At 43.2% G+C, this 21,360-nt stretch overlaps 3 protein-coding genes and 1 long non-coding RNA gene across 5 annotated transcripts in view; 2 read left to right on the forward strand and 2 right to left on the reverse strand.

The window, feature by feature from the left end:
• Positions 1-4,022, forward strand: part of LOC131879746 (MAU2 chromatid cohesion factor homolog) — a 5,892-nt gene extending 1,870 nt beyond the window's left edge. Inside the window, exons 3-10 of the mRNA XM_059226152.1 lie at positions 638-820; positions 900-1,022; positions 1,101-1,256; positions 1,333-1,539; positions 1,610-1,924; positions 3,005-3,210; positions 3,317-3,519; positions 3,592-4,022. Coding sequence (XP_059082135.1) covers positions 638-820; positions 900-1,022; positions 1,101-1,256; positions 1,333-1,539; positions 1,610-1,924; positions 3,005-3,210; positions 3,317-3,519; positions 3,592-3,833 — 1,635 coding nt within the window. The 3' untranslated portion in view covers positions 3,834-4,022. The remainder of the gene's footprint in view (positions 1-637; positions 821-899; positions 1,023-1,100; positions 1,257-1,332; positions 1,540-1,609; positions 1,925-3,004; positions 3,211-3,316; positions 3,520-3,591) is intronic.
• Positions 3,986-6,264, reverse strand: LOC131879747 (FGGY carbohydrate kinase domain-containing protein-like). The gene is made up of 5 exons (XM_059226153.1): positions 5,762-6,264; positions 5,276-5,689; positions 5,036-5,170; positions 4,432-4,935; positions 3,986-4,362 (listed from the first exon to the last, which is right to left on the reverse strand). The coding sequence occupies exons 1-5, from the start codon at positions 6,049-6,051 to the stop codon at positions 4,008-4,010; spliced, it is 1,698 nt and encodes a 565-aa protein (XP_059082136.1). The 5' UTR covers positions 6,052-6,264; the 3' UTR covers positions 3,986-4,007.
• LOC131879750 (uncharacterized) lies at positions 6,207-6,839 on the forward strand. Its single transcript, XR_009373189.1, has 2 exons — positions 6,207-6,347; positions 6,406-6,839. It is a non-coding gene; the product is annotated as an uncharacterized LOC131879750 (long non-coding RNA).
• LOC131879745 (cyclic nucleotide-gated channel cone photoreceptor subunit alpha-like) lies at positions 6,717-20,674 on the reverse strand. Of its 2 annotated transcripts, none has more exons than XM_059226150.1 (11): positions 20,615-20,674; positions 19,592-20,153; positions 18,791-18,931; positions 18,285-18,437; positions 16,248-16,385; positions 15,748-15,915; positions 13,015-13,135; positions 12,062-12,246; positions 11,716-11,994; positions 8,271-8,432; positions 6,717-8,202 (listed from the first exon to the last, which is right to left on the reverse strand). In XM_059226150.1, the coding sequence occupies exons 1-11, from the start codon at positions 20,669-20,671 to the stop codon at positions 7,862-7,864; spliced, it is 2,307 nt and encodes a 768-aa protein (XP_059082133.1). In that variant the 5' UTR covers positions 20,672-20,674; the 3' UTR covers positions 6,717-7,861. The 2 variants fall into 2 exon arrangements, with proteins under 2 accessions (XP_059082133.1, XP_059082134.1); XM_059226151.1 differs by lacking the exon at positions 6,717-8,202 and adding an exon at positions 9,845-9,874 and having other exon boundaries at positions 8,317-8,432.
• Positions 20,675-21,360: the final 686 nt, after the last annotated feature.

Raw genomic sequence — 21,360 nt, forward strand, 5'->3', positions numbered from 1 at the left:
AATGTCAAGATTGAAAAGAAATAAGTGAATGTTCATTTCATAAAATTGCTGAGCTAACTTTCACGAATTGGATTCATCATTATTGATTTTTGCAGTGTATACGTGGTTGGATAGTCGTAGAATGGTCTGGAGAGGGTGATGAGGAAAAAACACCTCAAAGGAAGGAAGGGTATTTCATGCACTTTCTAAATCTATTGGGGATGTCGACTTATAAAGCCTTGAAGGTCCCTAATGTTCCCCACAGTTATTACAAGTGATCTGAATCTGTGTTAACACATCGAAACCATCCTCATGAAATTGACGCAAACCTTTATATCTGACAACTATTAATAGCACAAACATATACCCTGAAGTGATTAAGCAATGTGTCTCTTGTTTTCAATTCAATTGAAAATTCTCAACTCTCAAAAAGATCTCCATTGCAATCATTGAGATCGAGAACAAAACAAAGGCCAATGATTCGTTCATAAACAAAAACGTGCAACAAGTGATTGATCTAGTCACTTTGATGGTACTTTTAAGAGTTGATTCTGAGTTTGGCGAGATTGTGTGGCATCGGCTAGTACCAAATTCTGAAATAGAATCAATGGATTTTCAAACCGCTCAGATTCACATCTCCCTAATTTCAATTTTTTAGTGGTACCAATCCCAAAAGATATCGCCCTTTGACGGGGATGTCTTGTTCGAATCCGGTGTGGTCTTGGCGCAATTCTTCGAGGAGGAAGGTCAGTTCAATCATGTCAAACAAGTCTTGCGCAAAGGCATCGAGCTCTCTCAAAATCACAGCTACTGGCATTGTCGGCTCCTCTTCCAATTGGCCGTAAGCATTCAAAGACTATAAAACAAACCAATAAGATGGAGAATAGACATTTGATTTTGAAATATGACATTCCTCCTAGGGTATTCACGCTGTGGAAAAGGATTACGTGTCCGCAGTAACGGTTTTAGGTGCGGGTGTGGACTTTGCATTTATGGCCGGTGCCAATTACACCAGATTGCTCTTTATGCTCAGCAAGACCATGGTAAGTTCCAAAAATAAACGAACTTGTGAGGTCGACAATGAACAGAGCATTATTTATTCAATAAATGTCTCGTTGCAGTTGCTTTTATTGGAACGAAAATACGCCGAAGCCAATCCCATTCTTCACACGACGGGTCCGATGATCGAGAATTGGGTACAGCAAAACACTCATCAAAAAGAGATGGTAGCCAAACAGCAGAAAGAGTACTTGCAAATGTTTTTCCTGGTTTTACAGGTGAGAAAAGCTTGTTATATTTAATGCTAGAAGAACTCTCGCTATTAATTTGGATCTTGATTTGTGTCCCTTCCAGGTCTGTTACTACCTGATGGTTGGTCAGGTAAAATCCGTGAAAACAGTCTTGAAGCAACTTCAACAATCCATCCAAACCATTACGGCTCAGGGTTGGCCGCCAGATGAAGAAATGGTGTCCACCAACCCAGCTGATAACTTCCAATGGCTCTCCAAAGATCACCTTTGCATTCTCGTCTACTTGGTCACAGTCATGCATAGTATGCAGGTATGGTCAAGCTCATCAAAAGCCCCCTTATCTAAGACTTTTCTGATTTTGAAGATGCGTCTTTTTTAAGGCGGGGTACATGGACAAGGCTCAGAAATACACCGACAAGGCCATCGCTCAAATCGACAAGCTCAAAACCGTGGAGAACAAGCCCATCTTATCTTCTTTTCATGTCCTGCTCCTTGAACATATTATCCAATGTCGTTTGGTCACGGGCAACAAAGGAGGAGCCGTGCAGGAGCTTGGACATCTCTGTCGATTGCTTGAGGGCAATCATATGCTCCTTCAACGACATCGAGCCCAGCTTCACACGCTCTTGGGTCTTTATGCCATGAGCATGAACCAAATGGATTGGGCTGAGACACAACTCAATGCGGCCTTAAGGGTAAGTGATGAATTATTTTCACCACACTTGGTCATTATTCGGAAATCGGGAGCTAAAGTGCATTTTTGTAGAATGAGTTCATGTCTAGCGATAATAAGTGCATATATTCCAAATCTGATGAGAAATTCCTTTCAATTCCATGCTTTTTGAAGACAGCATGGTCCATATACCTTCAAAAGTAAAACAACGTTAGTTTTGATTCCTCTTGAAAACATGTAGAAAAACTCATTCACTTTCAATTGTTTTCACCAGAAATTACTTGCACTTGTATTATCACATTTACATAGCAAATGAAATCTTCAAATATAACGCATTCTTGGAAAAACTTAAAAAATAGAGAGAAAGAGAAGTAAATATGTTTGAAAAGAGATAACCGTGGTGTCTTAAATTTGAGCAGTCATGTCAAAATCCAGTCCAAAATAGGGCTCGACGATCCCCATTTTGGTATCAATTTGCTGTTGAAATGCTATGGTTTTGGATGAGATCACCAATTTGTAAATCTTTTTTCTTTTTTCTTGAGTTTTTTGTCAATATTTTAGCGTTTTTTCCTCCACCCATTTGGTGGCGCCGCCAAACAATTCCCATGTCTTGTCAATGGCATTCAAAGCAACTCTAGGATTAGACAGGAATCAATAAAGCCAAAGTATACTACCAATTAGAAAATAATGCATAATTCGGGGAAATGCTTTTTTTTTTTGTTATTTTTGAGCTTTTGAAACGGACTTCATTACAGTTATTTTTGCTAATTTGAATTACACTTTTCAGAGCTTTAGGTATAATCATGCATAGGGTTTCAAATCAAATTGCTACCTCAGAAATGGTCCCTCCTCCCTAAGAATCGTTGGGAAATTGAATGTTTGCTTTCAAGTGCTCTTTTGAAAACATCAAGTCATTAAAACATGAGAACCCTTTGAAGTCTCCAAGATTTGTGGTACGATGATGTACTTTTCTACCTAAACTTGAAAGAGACAACTTCAAGCGTGCCTTCATGCCGGTCTCACTTTGTACCAACATATTGAGCGAGTAAAAGGAAGATATCTTAAGCACAATTTTGATACAACTTTTTTTTTTGCCCTCTAGACGTCTCAAGAACGTGAGTTGTGGACCTTTGCGAATTTGAATCTTGCCATCGTGTACCTGAGGAGTCGCCGAGACGCGGATTTCGTGGCTCTGCTCGACCGGATATCTCCAGAGAGACTGCCTTCTCAATCCCACAGCCTTCAAGCGGCAGCTTTTTATATCCAGGGATTGCAGGCATTCTTTGCTGCCAAATACAACGATTCCAAGTGGGTTTTCTATTTTCAGGGTCCTCAAATAATGTATACAGTTACTCCTCGAGGGCCCCTTTTCATCTGGGATATTTTCTTAATACGCCTTGTTCTTTCTTTTCAGACGATATTTAAGAGAAACCTTAAAAATGGCCAATGCCGAAGATCTCAATCGCCTGACCTCGTGCTCCTTAGTACTTCTGGGTCATATTTTTTTGTCTCTAGGAAATTCTCGCGAATCCATGAACATGGTCACGCCTGCCATGCAACTGGCCTCCAAAATACCCGATGTCAATGTTCAATTATGGGCCTCGGCCATTCTCAAAGGTAAACTCTTTGTAAGCCTTTGCCAAGCAGACAACCAGTGGAATAACCTCATCATTCTCTCAATTATCTCAGACTTGTATCGAATGTCCGGTGATCACATGCGAGAGCAAGAAGGCCTTCAGATGCATACGAGTTATTCCCAAGTCCTTTTGGAGGACCATTTCCGTGCCACCCAATTGCCCGAACACAACCTCATTCAATGGACGGATGGACCATTCCCTCAGTTTCCACCCTCAGCCCCTATAGCCAATACCACACCTCTTCAGGGAGGGGTGGCCAACCCGGTAGTGGGTGATGGTAATACTCAATTTTAACTACTTGGACCTCAGAACTTGGAAAGAACGTGTTGCCCTTGTTGAACCCGAGAACTCATATGCATTCAAACATCTGGATCATCTATCTAAGTATAACCGGGAGTTATTACTTGACCCGTATTATGACATTTCCCCCCCCCAGTACAAAATCATGCTCGTGACGAAATATATTCCCTATTTTTGACAGAACTCTTGCTCCATGAGGTGACGATAACTTAGTTGGTCTCGGCCCATAGCTCGGAACACTTGGTATTTCGCGTCATGAAACGCTTTCAGAGATGGATTGGGCAAGAATGTTTGGCCCCCGCCCATCATCTCTTCCACTATAAAAGTAAAGTAATCCTCATCGTTGGAGTTAGATGCGGAACGTACGGCTGCAGCTCCTAACATTGCCGCTCCAAGGAGGACCGACTCTTTTTCGTTGGGTTGGATCACGGGCAAACCAAGAACATCAGCTTGAGTTTGGACGAAGATCTCGCTCTTGGAAAGTCCTCCACAAATGGTCACCATCCGGATGTCTTGACCTTGTCTAAAAACAGAGCAATACTTGTTAGATGGCGAATATTACTTTGTCAAACAGAGGGATTACTACTAATACTTAGTCATCTCCTCCAAAATGTGAGCGGTTCCATAAGTGACCGCTTGAATGGCGGCCAGATAGCATTTGGCCATGTTCTTGACGCCTTTACTTAGAGTCAATCCAGAGATCATTCCTGTCATTTCCGGATCTGCCAAGGGTGATCGATTGCCATGAAAATCCGGCCAAATATGAAACGATCGAGCAATCAAGGCCACATGATCGAGCCCAAGCTCGTCTTTCATCTCGGAAAGAACATGTTCCAAATAGGCCTGAATCGTGGGGAATGCGAGCTTTTGCATCATCCTCATGGCCACATCGTGAGCCGGGTGAGTCTCCAAAATGTGGTCAATGAGCTTTCCCACGGCTGTCTGGCCTCCTTCCAAGAGCCAGAATTTGGGTAAAATGGCAGAGAGATACGGTCCCCAAACCCCAGGGACCTGAGAGGCTCTTTTACTCAAGGCCATGTGACAAGTGGAGGTTCCCGCGATGATGGAGAGTTGCTCAGAAAAAGTGCCACAGTTCCTACGAATGGCTCAATTTAAATCCCCTTTGTCATGACTCGGAAACATTCTATGATCTAGTCTGTGTGTGCAAGATAGAGGGCTTTCTTACCACCCCTTACCTGGCAGGAGAACAGGCTAGCATCCCCAAGACTCCGGCATGAGCATCGATCAACGAAGCTCCGACCCGGATATGCTCCGAAAGACCCGTGGCGAGTGCGAATTCTTGGCTGACATTTCCGCAACATTTCCCGGGGCTGCAATGAAGGCTCCCGGTGTGAGTGTCACATTTGTCTGGGCTGCTCAGTCCACTGGAAAATGTGGAAAGGAGGAAAATGGTGGCTAATTGTTATTCTTCCTACCTTAGCACGTCTTTTCCGAGTTTGGCAAAATCATCATGCGTCAAATCCTCCAGTCCAACTACGTCAAAGAACCCCCGACTCCAACCTCGTAGGGATCCTTCTTCCAAGTTGGCCAAGTAAGTCCATTTACATATGGTGGCACACAAGGATCTTGAAATGTGACCCGTAGCTTTGAAGGTCAAAAAATCGGAGAGATCAAAGAAGTGTCTAGCTCGAGGCCATGTTTTGGCCAGATTCTCCTTTATCCACAGCAATTTGGGAACCTGCATCTCCAAGGAAATGGATCCACCCACGAATTGGAGCACCTCACGCACTTGAGGATGCTCGAGGTTATTAATGTGCTCGGTTTGAACTTTGGCCCGATGGTCCATCCACATCATGACATCCCAGGATTCGTCTTCATCTTGGTTCACGCTAATCGCAATTATTCCCATAATTACTGGTAATCAGCCCCATCAACCAATCAACCCCAAACCACCACCTTACCAAAGGCCACAGCCAGACTCATCCAAGACCACCAAAGAGCACGTGGCATCAAATCCGATCCCAATAATCCGGGATTTATCCTCCACTCCCTGAATCACTTGTCGAATGCAATGGACCACTCCAGACCAGATATCGTTAACCGATTGCTCATAGTGATCAGGACGAGGATTATTGATTTTCAGAGGCCGAGACGCGATCTCTAAAATGCGTCCTCTCTGATCCACTAAACCGGCCCTCACACTCCCCGTTCCCACATCCACGCCCAAGAACAAGTTGGAACTGGAAGTCATGGTCCAGGGATCCAAGGAGCCAAGGAGCCAAGGAGCGAAAGACCAACACCAAAAGAAAAAACAGGGAAAGAAAGTGTTCAGCTTCGATCGATTGAAGGGCAATTATCGAGGCAATTGGAATCTCAGATCTTGTCAAAGATTGGACAGGATTCCTCTTGAAATTCAGCCACAACAACCGAGATGTACTGAGAAGAAACGAGTTTTCCCCGTCGTCTCGACATTTGCCTGATGTTGGATTCTAAACATCGTCTCTCGGTCGGAGTTGAGAAGGATTACATGGATGGATGGTACGACGGGTAAGACTACAAAGTACCGTAAAGCCACATTGTAGTACATCCAAAGTTCTATCACTAGTTCTGAAGTGCTCCGAAGAGAGAAGAGGACACATGTAATGGAGGGAAAACGAAACGGCGAGTCCTGGGTTGCTCATGTGCTACGTTTGCCAGTTCTCATTCTCGAAAGGCAAACTCCCTATCCGAAAAGTTTTGGAAGGCAATTTATCCACAGATCCCTACGGCAACGAGGCGAATTGCTGCCCGACAATTTGAGGACTATGGAGAGAGAAGTGCATCAAACTTCTACGACTCAGATGGGAGGGTATGGAACACATTCATGGGTCGGGATTGATTGATACTGTCAGATATACTGGAGATGGTCGAGGCGGGTAATAATACTGATGCTGTATATTTCCAAGGCTCGAAAGGAATCGTCGTATTTCTAAACGCATTTTCACACAATTTGAGAGCGATTTGATAAGAGACGTGTTATAATAAACTGTACACACTGTCGTATGGTAGTACTTGACATTGGCTAGAACTCAGATGAATGATATATAGGATACTCTAAAATAGTTTTCAAAGAAGAATGTTCAATATTATCATGATGGCAATAATCTAGGACAACCAAGTTTCAGTAAGGACGCCTGTTTTGTGCCTTGGAAGTCTCAATTGTAGTTGTCCTCTAGGTAGGTTTCTTTTGGCACTTATTCCCTGTCATCTGGCACAGATGCAACACTTTTTTGCAACGGCAGAAGGAATGGAGGTGTTGGTGGTGGAGTGGGATTACGTAGCTGCACTAGTACGTAACATCTACACTTGCAAAACGGATTTCAGCCATTAAGCCAGGCTCTGCTTTCCGCCACCCTGGAAGCTGTCCAATTTGGCGCCGGTTTCCGCAGCAATATTTCAATAAAACTTGACACATCACTCGGCAAAGGAGACGTTTTCATGGCGTCCCCAGTGTACTACACTTCATCCTCGACGAGCACCCTTGCCTTGGGCGCCAAGGGGAATTCGGGAAAACTTGGGGTGGTCCAGTCACTTCAGGGCCTTGCCTTTGAACGGCAGTTTTGTCGCAGTGAGTTTGGGCCGTGTATTCCACGTGTTTCAGGCTTTCTGTCCATTTGTCCTTGCTAGACCCCAGAGGAGGGATAACGACAATTGGTGGTCGGTGGTCACTGAATATGTCATTGGCTTCCTGTTGACAGGGAAATGGTTTGTTCCGACCAACAGACGTATTTCGCCAGAGCACAAAGGAGGTCGGGGCAAAGAAGACCGTTTTCCTTTGCAATTAAACCTGTCCCTGTCCTGGACACGTCTAAAAGTTAGTCTGTTTTTCCTCCTCGCGTGTCGGATTTGTGCCACTTTTTGGGTGGCCTTTTGGGTGATATAGGGTGAAGACAAATTGCGAAGAAAGGAGAAGGATGTAAAAAAACACATGTCAACCCAATTGGGAGTGTGATTGGGAGATAAAGATGAAAGGGACCGTTCTCTCCCTCTCTCTGCTGCTCGCGCTTTTCGATTGTCTAGGTCTAAATGAAGGATTCACGGTTCTTCTCCTCCTCTTCACCACTGTTCAAACTGCAGCTGACACTTCCACTTGAGATGTCTTCTTCCCCGATTTGCATCTCTATTTCGGCAAGCCTTTGATCCACGTCCTTCTGGGTTTTGGACAAACTCATATGCATATTAGCATTATCACCCTCAAGGACCTTGATCCTTTCCCTCAGTCGACGAATCTCCAATAGAAGTTCCTCCTTGGGTGCTTGAGATTTCCCCACCTCCGATTTCTGTGGAGGTGGAACTGGTGCTGGATGGTGATGATGATGATGCGGGTGATGAGAATGATGAGACAAGTGGATCGTGGGTGGTACTAAAAAGACATTGAACTTGACAGTAATCCGAAAGCGACCTCCTGACAGGATTCTGCAGTGGACATACCTTGATAGGTGGGATGGTTTGATACTGGACCAACGTGAGCCGGGTAATGGAGTACTTGGCCATCATGCGATGGCCTTCGAACAGCCACCACCGGAAATTGGTTCTGATCAGTCAATGATGACAAGATCTGGCTGCCAGAGCTAGAAATACTTCCACCGTTGTCTAAAATAAAAAACGATATTGTTCCAATCTCTTCATTTAAACAAGTTGGAAACACGCACAAGAATGGTCCCGTGCCAAAGTTTCCCCGGAAGCCTGATTGTATGAGAGCATAGATCCCATAGATCTTGAATATGGTAACATGATTGCACTTAATGAACAAAATGCATTTAACCTTGGACCTAGAAGCTGCCATGTTCTAAGGCAGAGCTGGGATTGGCTAAACCAAAGGAAATGCAATAAAGAATTAGGGCAAATGCAAGGGATGTGAGGCATGAAACGAGGCATTTTAATTTTAGGAATAAAATATTGTTTTGCAAGGAATTAATACATCTCGACGTATAGTTACAGGAAAAGTGCAACCACAATTCAATTGGGGTATGTAAGTACCTAAAACGAATTCCACTTACTGTCATTGCATGTCCTGATTAAGCAAGGTAATCGATGAAGGGCTCGAATTCGGAGTGCTCTTGTTGGGGAAATTTCTTCAAATGGTCATAAAAATAGTACGTGTAATGCTCTGTGCGCTAGATCCAAGCGTTCCAAGAAGGCGAATTCTCTGACCGCTTCTGGGAAAGTGTCCAAATGAAACAATGGCATTCCAAGGATCTCAGGTCCTGGCATCATTACCAATTCAAACAGAAAGCTGTTCAAAGGGATGGCACGAGCTTATTGTAACAAACAACCATTGGTTCGATGCTCGTTTTCTTGATTGCTCTGAACATGGTTTTATTAGAATTGAATAGGTCAAAACAATGAATGGTAGCCATCGTCAGCGTCATTTTTTCTCAATGAGATTAGGATACTAAAAGGGGTGATAAAATTGCGAGGCTGCAATGAATTTTAAAACAAGTAGCGAAAACAGCCCAAACAACGCAAGAAAGATGCTCAAATAACAAAGCGAAATTCCTGCAATATATGCCATTGCAAATCAAATAGATGATATCTGCTTTAGTTAACGTAAATTCTTAAAAGTTTTCGTTTGTAATGAATAGCACTCTATCAAAGTAAAAGCAACACATGAGCACATAAAAAGGGATGTTTTTAGTGATACATAGAGCGGGAGTAATTTAAGGAAGGAAAGAGTGAGGATCATTGCTTCATAAGTCATAACTAGAGACCCAATGGACATGAACATTCGGCAGGATGATTTTAACGCTCTTTTTCATGCGAATAAAAGATTTGGAAAAAAACTTGCACTCTTGTTTTGTAGGCGTAGTAAATTGGGACAACCCTCTCGGTGTGAACTTGTGGTCAATACCGAGGACGAGTTTATGATAATTTTTCTTCTTGTGGACTAAGTCAAAAAAGAACACTTGACTGAATAATATGTTCAAAAGTAACTGTAGAATGGGACTACTAGCTTCTGAGCACGAGAATTTAGTTTTCTAAATGGGCCATTAATGCAAACTCACCCGCCAACTTGAACCGGATCATGAATCCTTCTAAGCATGGGAAATGAAATTTACTGCAGTTGAAACTTTGATAGGGATTTGCAACTGAAACTTAAGAGAGCAAATAATTTTTCTAATGATAGACGACCATGAGATGTATTGCACATGTAAATATCATTCCAAAATAAAACTTTCGGAAAAAGTGACGTTTGACAAAGACACCTTAAACAATTCTGGCTTTTTATGCTAGCACTAGCAAGTTTGAAGAGAATTGTGAGGGTTTGCTCGACTGTCTTTATAAAGGCAGACAAAATAAAGGTGACTGTGTGAATCAATTCTTAAAAACCGAGTTGATTTACGCGAAGAATGTAACGCCGAATAAATATTCAGAGCTTTTTGTCCAGTTCATCAAAACGCAAGAAACTGTTTTAAACCAATACTTTTCCGCTGAACCAATTCGAACAATCAATCTGAGAAAGATAACTGGTTTTAAGTTGGATTTCCCGTTAGATAGGCAAGTCAACTAAATTTTAATGATGCATAGTATTTTCTGAAAATGGGGAAGAAGTTCATGACTCTTTGCCGGGTATAAAGTTTGACGCATTTGTTCCCATGAGTCAAAATTTGAACTGCATTCTTTTTGAACCCCAGGGCATGCTTACGAGGACCAGAACAGGCTTTGTTGACAAGAAGAGACAAAAAAACATATCTCGTGCTTTGCTTGTCTATCCATATTTCAGAGGTCCTCAATCACATCTACATTGCTGTTACTAACTCTTGACAGAGGATTGGAGATTAGACAAGCGATGGAAATCGAGTTATCATTTAAGAGATGCCGCATTGTCTCTTTGTGAAGTTGATTACTGGTATTTTTGCTAGAACATAGGGTGCTCATTATTAAGCGGGACAACGTCCCTGGTCAGAGATGACTTACAATATAAAATGACCACTTAAGAAACGTAATATCATCAGGCCCCTCTCAAGACCAAGTTTTTAGACGCTGTCGCCTGGCAAAGGGATTTGAAAAGTGGTGTCTTCAAACATATTGAATGGCATTGAACTATGAAACTGTTTTGACTATTTAATGTTAAGGCTGGATCGGCCATTGCGGCAGATGAAATCACCCGTTGCATTGTCACGATACGGACCGAAAAGCCATAAAGCACGTCCCGTTCCCTGCCTTGGTGTCCGTGCGTTCCCACATTTTCACCTTGATCTAAGATATAAGAGTTACAACTGACAAGGCGATGCAGATCCCGAATGTTCCGAGTTTGAAGCTCAGCTGATGTGTCCTTCTGCATCTACATAGTAACGAAGTGTGCTTGCCTGAGTGGATTCATGCATATCAACGCAGTTCCCCTTCTTAGTACATCATTTAGCTTTATGTTTCCTCTTCGGTCCAGGAACAAAATGCCAATCAAGTGAACATTAGCTTTATTCCACTCTCATGATATTCATGATATCTCTTGATATGCTGGACTTGCTTTTTTGAGGCCTCTTAAATTTTGAATTGGCTCATCCTTTTTTATCGCCCCGGTTGTGCCCCGTTCAGTTGGAAGAACGGACCAGCCGTGAAAAATCTTTGGCAAGCATGTTTGCCATTTTCAAAACGTGTAAAGCGTCCTAATAAATTCAGCCCAGAGAATGGGAGTTGCATTGGGACCACACCCAACGTGTACACTACAATTTTTCGCTGAGTACCATTAGGCCCTACTAACCCCGAACAAAAACGAACAAAAGGAAACAAGGCGATGAAAGATGAGCCCTATTATTCATCTTTCTTCCGTCTTGACAGCCACCGTCCATGAAGGGGAAACGAGCCATTCACATCCCATTTGGTCGTGTCGCTATGCACAAAAAGAACTGCATTTCGTCCCACCCATTCGACTTACAAGGTACTTGTGATTGATTCTGTCTACGGCACATCATGTGATTCCCTCCATCCACTCCAGCGGGGAACGAATTGGAACCAAAGGCACACGCAGAGGACGACGTTGACACAGGGGGAGGACCGGGACCGGGAACCGCAGGGGAACAACAACCTGGTCCCATATCCACCGTGACGTGGGACGAATGCGAGGTTGGGTAGTCTTGAAGCGTGGGCGTGGGAGCAATCACTTGGGTAATTGGAGGTGGGGGAAGATTTTGAGACAGGGGACCAGCACCGGCACCTTTGGAAGAAGTTGGAGGAAATGTGTATGCACGTGATTGTGAAAATTGGAGTCATTCATTCATTACCGGCAATTGAAGATCGCCTACTTCTGGGTCTGTGGTGATGCTTGTTTTGGCCATGGTGGTTGGTCATATCGCTTTGGTGCAAATGATATCGGGTGCCACCCCCTACAGTGCTCTGACTTCGGGTTGAGGACATTTCAGAGAGAGGCGAATCGGTGCTTGGGCGGTAGGCGGTGCACCCTTTGGACCTAATCACATTGAAGAAAGATAGGACGTCAGTACTGTCCGTATGGTTTCTTGGTAATCCGTTTCATCAAGGTCAGAAATCTCCTAACAAACCATACGATGAACCGACCGAGAAACTGACCGCAAGAACTAGGTTATATCAGTTGATGTAATCGGCCAAAGGCGGTTTGTGGCTAAAAACCCGGTTCTATGTGGAGTAATTGTTACGTACAAAGTGTATTTTACGCCAGATGTAATTACTCCTCGCCAAGACGCGACGAAGACCCTACTCTGATCTCTCACACAACAAGAGCAAAAGAGATAGTTTTATCAACATCCACCCAACAAATCAGGATTCCCATTGGAGTTTTTCCTCTCATCGTAAAACACTCAAGACCTTTAGGTTCCTCTCCAGGTTACCTTGCTAAAGACCATCAAGCATACGTTTCAGATTGGATCCTGTTGATCATGATAAAGTAGTCCGTCCCCTCTATCCCTCTCTTTGCCTCTCCGTTTGATCTGGACTTGAAAACCCAGGCCGGTTAATTAGATTACAAGGCCCCAATCAGATTGTGAGTGATCGAGATCCAACTCGAGGGTGTCGTATCTGTGTCGACGAGGTCACAAACTCTGACGAATAGGCTCACATAGGCATAAATCAGGCAATCCAAAAACCCTGCAGAGGATCCGGAATTCGAGCCCGTTTTTTTTTCTTTTCGCTCAATGGGGAATATACTTTGGGGAGCTTCGTTATGAAGATTTACAACTGGAGTTCTGGCTCGATTCCTTACATTGAGTCTGGCGAATCCCTAGGCGAGTACAAAGGCAATGGGGAAACCCACATGTCCTCGAGTGGGACAATTCCCGAGCTTTCCACCAATCCAGGCGTGGATTCACTTCGGGGTAAAGCCGCTGTGAACAGAGAGAGAAAGAGAAATATGACTTTCAAGGGTTATGTGTGTCAATATCATTGTTATTCATGGGAAAATGTAGCCATTGATAGAGGAGGCGAGGAGCAGGAGTTAACCGTTCTTGGCAACAGGGTTTGGAACATACTTTCTTGGTCATACACTCGAAGAGATCCATCCGTATGGTTTGCCAAACCAATTCAGTTCAACGATCCACTTTCAAGTAGTAAATGCTCAAGGTCACCCATCTTCCCATTCCGGGGCCTATCTTAGCGACAAATATCATGTTATATGAACAAACGTTGACTAAAGCTTGTGGAGACTTGAATGAACCTAAACAAGACCTTCGAAAAATAAAGGTTGTACCCTTCTCTTGACCGACCCTCAAACTAGCTGTTTAGTCTCATAAGAACCGTCACCTTTGAAATGGAACCGTGTGGTACACCATTGGTTTCTAGAGGTGTGTGGGAGCTATGACGTTTGATCGATCTTTCATTTGCTCAACACTTCGGATGAGCATTGATTGGTCAATTCGGATTTGGGGAGGCCCCAAAGCACGACCCATAAGAACAAGATGATCCCTGATAGATCAAGTGACCAAAGAAAGTAGATTGGGTGACGTGACATCTGGCTTCGCCTTTTTTGCTCCATGTGTTTGTTGCCCCCGTCCACATGCTACCAACTCAAGGAAGCTTTTCCGTTAACAACCTTGGTACTTGAGGGACTTGCCTCACGTGATACCCAGTGAAAAGTACGGTCACTTTAAAAAGGAAAGGAAACCCTCCAATTTGAGGGCGAACATGCTCCCCTGTGAATCGTTTGCAAAGAACCAAATGGCTTCCTTATGGCAGTATGGGAGAAAAGTTGGACTCTAAACTTCTCAAGGTCACTTAACTGATTGCATTTAGCGTTGTGCACGATCAGCAGCCAAATAAAGATGTTTAGAGAGGTGTCTGTGTACAAGTACAAGCAATCATTTTCCTAATCTTACTTTTTTAGATTTTGAGCGCAACTGAAACTGATAGAGGCTCTGCATTGCTACATTGCTTAGATATTGGCATTTCATTAAGTTACATTTGGTATTGAGATTTGAACAAGAATGAATTTTGATCATTCTTCAGCTCTTTTTTAATGCCAGAGTGCAAACGGTTTCGTTTTCTTAGGATTTGGCCCTGGAAATGCTTTTGTGTGTTTTAATCCGATTTGTCCTCTCTAGCACAATAACAATCCAAAATTGGCTTGTCATCTCAAAAATTAGGAAAGGTTCTTTTGAAGGTCAACAGTTTCACTGATGAAATATCGTTTTGCCAAGAGTGCAAAAAGTTACATGTTGGTGGTTATTCAAACTTTTGCGTTTGTACAGAATGACCAATCATGTTTGGGGTCGTTAATGTAGAATATTTTATTGTCTTCATTCCTTTAGATGCTAAATTCAATCAAACAGGTTACGAAATACAATTCATTCACACTTGTAGGCCCTTTCGTACCTGTTCATTTGTCATTTTATTTTTGACATTATCATTTTGTCAAGTCTTGCCACAGAATATGGCGCTCCTGGGTTTTACTTTGGGTATGACTTAATGCTCGAGAATCAAATGCAGAGAGGGCATTTTTGATGTTTTTCTGCCGCACACACGTCTTCTAGGAATCCATTCATTTGAAAACGCTCATTATCATTCCCTTTCACTTATTAAGGATCTACGTTTCGCACATCAATATAATGACAGCTTCGATAACCAAAGTTATGGGTCTCCTTCTTGATATTGGCAGCCATGCTTGTCCCATACATAGCCCATGCTCACTAGGGACCATTCTTGGGTCTTACTTTTGTAGACAGTTTTTCCTCTCTAGAGTGTGTGAAGCGTTTCAAAGCAACTCAAGATGAACCCTTCTCTGAGACGGTGGCCACTCAAGTGGATAACAACCAACCGAGCTCGTCTCGTCTGTTATCTCGATGCAAACGTGTGTATACGACTTCCAAGGTGGCACAGAAATAAGAGTTCCAAGTTCGGCATTGACAACGAGCTTATCCGTAGCTAGTATTTATTGTATTACCGTCGCGACATTCTCAAGTATCTCCTGGGTCAATTGAATTCCAACACCTACGCACAGACAACAAAGGCTGTCTTGGGTGGTCATAAGTGTCAAATATTTCTATCGTGATCGTGAAACACTTCAACCCTACTAAGATATGAGTTGATTATGTCATATGTGTGGTGGCTTTAGAGCCAGGACGATGTCATCACTGGACAGAGATGGTATACAGGGAAAGTTAGTAACTTGTATTCCGATTAGTCAAATGCTCTGTCTCTTAGTTGACCTTGTGTCTATAAGACTAAGTACGCGGTAGCCAATTTTTTAACGGCTGTGTCAAAGGTTAGGAGCATTTTGTGCGAAGTTTTAGAAGCTTATAGCTTCTTGACGCAAAGTTTTGATAAAGCTCAAAATTGACTGACGCTTTCTTTGTCCAAAAAAGCCAAGCCCAAATGAAGAACATGTTATTTGATTAATTGCTTATGAAATTACCGCCTATGTCCAATGATGACGACGTCCTGGCTTTAAAGTTGACGAGTTATCATTATTTCACGTCAATGCCTGTCAACATGATGGTCTTACCTTTTTCTAAAGGGGCTTTCTTGTATTTTTCCAAACGTTTCACGGCGATAGCTTCGAGGCGCACCCTGGCGGCAGGATAATCTTTGAGCACATCCCACATGTCTTTCTTGCTCAGGACGAACAAGTCTGAATAACCCACGGATCGAACACTGGCGGTCCTTCGATTTCCTGCAAGACGAGACAGACAACTTTAGAACCATGCCCCTGCATGTAATGAAAATTCATTCTTGGGATGATTTCACGGAGATTAGTATGGCAATCTCGTGGAAAGTTCAAATTTCCGTCTGATCCATCCATCGCCTTGAAAAGGTGGAAAAGGATAGCCTCTTCTTTGATGTCCAAGATGAAGAGAGACCTTTGTGGCACTCATATTGGAGCCATAATCCGCCTTATCCTTTAACTCAAAGAGCTTCGTACTGAATGGCCTTGTCGTAGGCATTGTGTCATCGGGATGTTCAAGCGCAGTTAATTAAGATGTTATGAAGTAAGCTATATCTCACCTGCCGTCCCCATGTTGAGGATGGATATTTCGCCAAAATACGAGCCAGCCTTGAGTGTGGCTAGAATGGTCTTGCCCTCGTCAGCCACCACCTCCAATCGGCCCCGAGCACAAATGTACATCTCTTTTCCCACCTCCCCTGGAATTGAAGCGAATGTAAATATTGCCATCCCTGAAGACTGGATGCTCATTTCCATGGCTATTCCAATTTAGATTACATATTCCATTATTTGCAAAGCATTGAAGGGTGTCAACGAGCTGCTAGCGCCTTTCGTCTCCAGTGAGATAGATGTCATTTGTATGAGGCCGCTTGTATCTTTGGAACCCTGAGGGAACTCATCAAAGATCGCTCGGCTGCTTTGGTCACGCTCGCTGGGTCCAAGATCGTATTGGCACTGCACCACAACCAAGACAATTGTACTCGATATTGTGCTCATACTGCTTCATGTAGCTTATGTATCCAAACCAAATGCAAGCAGCAGTGGCAACAATAACAGCACCAGACACAACTTCCTTTTTGCATATAAATTACATAATCATAACCTTATAGCAATCTCAAGGGTAATATGGGAACATTGGAACAAGACGAAAGAAGATTATGATTGTGAGGATGTCTGTCTGTTTTTCTCGTTGGGCCCTCGAGGAAAGTACACTCCTAGGGCAAAACGAGCATCTCTACTTAGAAAAGGGCAACCAATGTTCCCTTTTTCCATTATTGGAACAACAAAAAGCTCTAGGATGGACGACTGAACTGTCGATTGCGTTATTTGGTTACCCTCTTGTCCCGACCCGTACTTAGTAGTATGAACCACTCGACGATGGACAGGTACGCTGCAGTTGAAAAATAAGGACTCTGATTGCATTATTATTCATATGAGCCAACCCCAGGTCGTTAATAGTGCACATTTCAAAATTTTAGCGCAATCAAGCGGCTGGAACAAAATTTATACCCCATCAATGCACAGAACATGGCAAGGCTAGGACTGAACGAGCTTGACCCCTTCTGGTAAACAATTTACAAGCAGAGGGCAAACTCTGTCATTCTGTGTAGAGTTTTGTACTGAGCTTTGAGAGGGCATAACTATTATTTCAGTTGTTCAATGAAGCTGAAAATTAAAATATGTAATTGTGGCGACTTAGGACTGCTCATGTATGAATAAGAAAACAATGCGTTCACTCGATTCCGGAATGTGAACTCTCGACCCTAACATTCCATGTTCCAGTGATTCTTGTTAGCAGGTACAATGCAATCAGTTCATTAAATTCCATTCTTCCCGAAGTTGTTCTTTTGTAGGAACTATTGGTGGAGGTTTTGACCTCAAATCCAATGCAATGAAAATATATAGGAGCCTCGAGGCTTGCTAATCATTGCAAATATCGGCCAAGAAAATCCGAGAGAGAGCAAACTAACTCAAAAAAGAAGAAAGTTGCTACTTGCGCAATTAGCTCCTATAGAGATTCTTTTTTTCCCCGGTCCTAAGTGCAATTCTTACAACACAAAAGGAAAACGGAAGGAACTAAAAAGTGGGTTAAGCAGGGAAGTGCGAAAAATGGGATTATAATCTCAAAGTGAGGATTGAAGCAATCGTAAAAAGAATCTCATTCCGTATTTCCATGTCTCTAGCCTTCCCTTGGTTTTGGCTACGTATAACAAGATAGATACACTTCGGATAACAAGGGCCAAATCGGAATCCCAAGAATAACGAAGCTTCCTTGACAGCAGCCTATGTCGCATTCCTCCCATCGATGATTGTAGCTCAGCTATCCTAAAAGTCATCCTAGAACCGATGGCTTCAATTCGTTCCCTAAGATGTCTAACATTGAGCACGGATTTTTTTTTTCAAATTCCATTGTATTCGTTGGCAAAGCTAGCTTTGGGGATTTAAGGAGGGTTTTTGATAGATTTCCTGTTCGAGAAAGAAGCCCCATGGAAATGCTTCTCCAGTCTGATGGACCTACAGGCCAAATTGCCTCTTCAAGTGGTGCAGTGGAATTGCAATCTCAAGCGAAAAGGCATCATTCCATGAATAGGGCTCACCTTTTCGGCAAATATAATCCCCGGGAGAGAATAGAACCGGACGGAGCCTCAAGACCAACTCACACAGAAAGCCGGCTTCTGTGTTCTGAAAGATCTCCACTCTTTTCAAAGTATCCAAGTGAACATGTATGGCTATCTCCCCTTTGAGTTTATCTGAAAGAAAACAAAGCGATTTTGTCAAGGAAGTGGTGTGTTTTTTCATTGACCTTCAGAGTGCAGATTGTGTTTCCAATCGAAAGTCCCAACGTTTGGAGAGAAAATATTGATCAGGGTTTGCACAAGGGATGGCTTGTCTGGCACCGATGATTTTTTCATTCATTCCATGATCACTCACGGTTCCAGATCCTTTTTGAAATCGTGCATGCATCTTGGGGATTCCAAAATTTATCTTATTCGGATGGAAATGGATCCATTGTGAACGATATTGAGTAGTACTGCAAGACTTTTCGGAGTGCCTCACCCAACCTAAACTTGTGTGTTTTCACATGACTCATTTCCTCACTCACCTGGAAGACAGTTAATTGCCCTTTCTTCGTCGGAAGACTTTTGGGTGAGCCAGAGATAATCAAACCATTTGATTACTTTGTTTTGGATCCCCGTGGGAACTCTTCGCAATCTCATATATGTCTTGACTCCATCCAGCTTGGCTGTAATCCAAACGATAAACGAGATGAACGAAAGTGGAACAGACATGGAAAGGAAGACGGAGAACTAGAAAGTCCTTCAAACAAAGAAAGGCTAGGAGAATGGTTCATACAGAGCATACGGAATCATCGATAAAAAGAACAGATCCAAGAAGAGAATGAGGAAGGGCAGGAGGAATAACATTCGAGAATCTACTATCACTGCTGCATTGGTGCAAGTAATCTCTTCTCTCCATTCAAAGGCCAAACACCCTCAATGATTGTATTAGGGATCTGGATAATCTACAGGAGAGGGAAAGGTTGCTCAGAATGTCATCGTTAGTGGTAAATCACACTGCTCCAACTTTGGGTTGGTGGGATGCTCTCTCTCGTTTCTGGTGTTTTTTGCTTGGCTCGTCTGATTAAGTTTCTACGACTTTATTTTGTTTTTTCATGAAGGTGATTGGAGCAGTTCAGGAATGTTTTGAGGATGACAGGTTAATTAAGGAGAATTTAATTGATTTACTCGTTGGATGACCTTCCTTAAACATTCAACAGAGCTCGCTTGATCTCGACCTATCCTTGGCACAACGATGAAGTAAAACACCGCTTCAAGCTGTTCCTGACACATTTTGCATCATATTTGCAACTCACCAACTAACGAGGTCGTTGCACAGAACCTACCTTGAAACTCTTTACGAGCGGCCGAGACATTTGTCACAATATTGGCGATGTATCCCAGCACTGTGGCGAAGGCAATGAGTCCCACGAGTAGTTCAAATATCACAAACACATACTCGGACTTCTTGCTGGGCGTGGGGAGATCCCCAATGGTGGTCATGGCCAGAATCGTCCAATATAAACTCATGAGGTACGTCATGAAACTGTCGCCCTCCGCGGGATATCGAAGTTCGGCGAAGGGCGACTCACTCTCAATGGTTCCAAAACCATCCCGATAGTGGAGTAAGTGGAACAGACAGGCATTCCAATGGAAGGCGAGGATGAGATAATGGATGAGCGACAGAAAGCGAAGCAAATTCGGATAGTTGGTATGCCGCTCGGAGCGGTCCATGAACGCCCAGAACTGGTAGACCTTGACAAGACGGAATATCCTCAGGATGGATTTGAAGCCCAAGGAGAGGTAGAGAAAGTCCAATGGGAGTAGACACAAACAGTCGATGTAGAATGTGGTTGAGTTCATGTAATGTTGACGAAGTTTGATTGCATCCGTTTGCAGGACTCCATCCTAGATAAAGGAAGTAACTTACGGTAAAATAAGCTTGAACGAAATCATCCAGGTCCTCTACCAAGCACGTCAAGTGAGAAAGGAAAAAAAAGATTCGTCCCCGTCGAAAGACAGATCATGGTGTCGCTGATCAGTGACAAACACGACGGGAGCGAACGCTCTCTTTTCCTTGGTTTCTCGAGTCGAGAAGTGTCTCAAAAGAAAAACAAGATGATCAGCACTTTCTAGAACCTGACTAAGCATCCCTGGGCTCATCTTCATCCTATCATCTCTCTTGGTGGGCTTCATAGTCGGATAGATGTATACGTTAACAAGCCCCCCGATTTCTCTCTCTCTATGCCTACCCTTGTGAAAGACTCTACGATGACGAGACAGTCGCAAAGGACCCCCAAATTTGACTGGTCCAGGAACTTCCTCATCTTTACGTATCTATCCAGAACAAATTATTTAGCCACACTTACCTCCAAGTAGCCTGTTCGAAAGTGGAAGATGATGTCGAGTAAGTAGATAAGGTCCATGGTGTAATCCAAGGTGAACCAGACCACCAAACTCTCGAAGGTAATCTCAGAGAAGCTGAATCGGAAGATGATCACCCAGAAATTGTAGAGGAAAGCCAAGGACACCACCATGGACCAATAGTAACACAATCGACCTGCTGGATCAAACACAAACGACCATTGGCACCTAGAACACGAATGATAATGATGATAGCCAGGGTCAAATGAATACTGAAACAATCATTCACGATCCATTACTCCTTGGAGAAATACGTGTGCACCATCAGGCTTGGGAACCATCAAGCATTGGGCGGTGATATCCCAATGAATGTGGGAAAGTCAGTCTTGGCGAGCTATTAACGTGAAATGGTAGACACTTTGAGAGGATCTCAATCAAGAACGGGGAGAGGAATGTGAGATGTCACATTCACGTATCAGTTGACTCTATTAACATATTGTAACCAGATATGAGCTATCAAGAGGTTCTCATCAAATGACAACCGAAAAGAAGCGCATCAAAATGGCCAATGCTAAGGGTAAGGATGAATGAAATCGATGTTATCAGCTTATTTCTCTCATGGAACATGATTCAGACAACGATGGCCCGTCGTACTAATATTCTACAAATTCCAACTTTCAAATGGAGGCTTTTAACTTTATCTAAAAGAAAGCCTCTTGAAATCAGGACGAGAGTGTTCCAGAGAGGAGCA

This window comes from Tigriopus californicus, chromosome 4 (assembly GCF_007210705.1).
Source record: "Tigriopus californicus strain San Diego chromosome 4, Tcal_SD_v2.1, whole genome shotgun sequence".
Taxonomy (NCBI): domain Eukaryota; kingdom Metazoa; phylum Arthropoda; class Copepoda; order Harpacticoida; family Harpacticidae; genus Tigriopus; species Tigriopus californicus.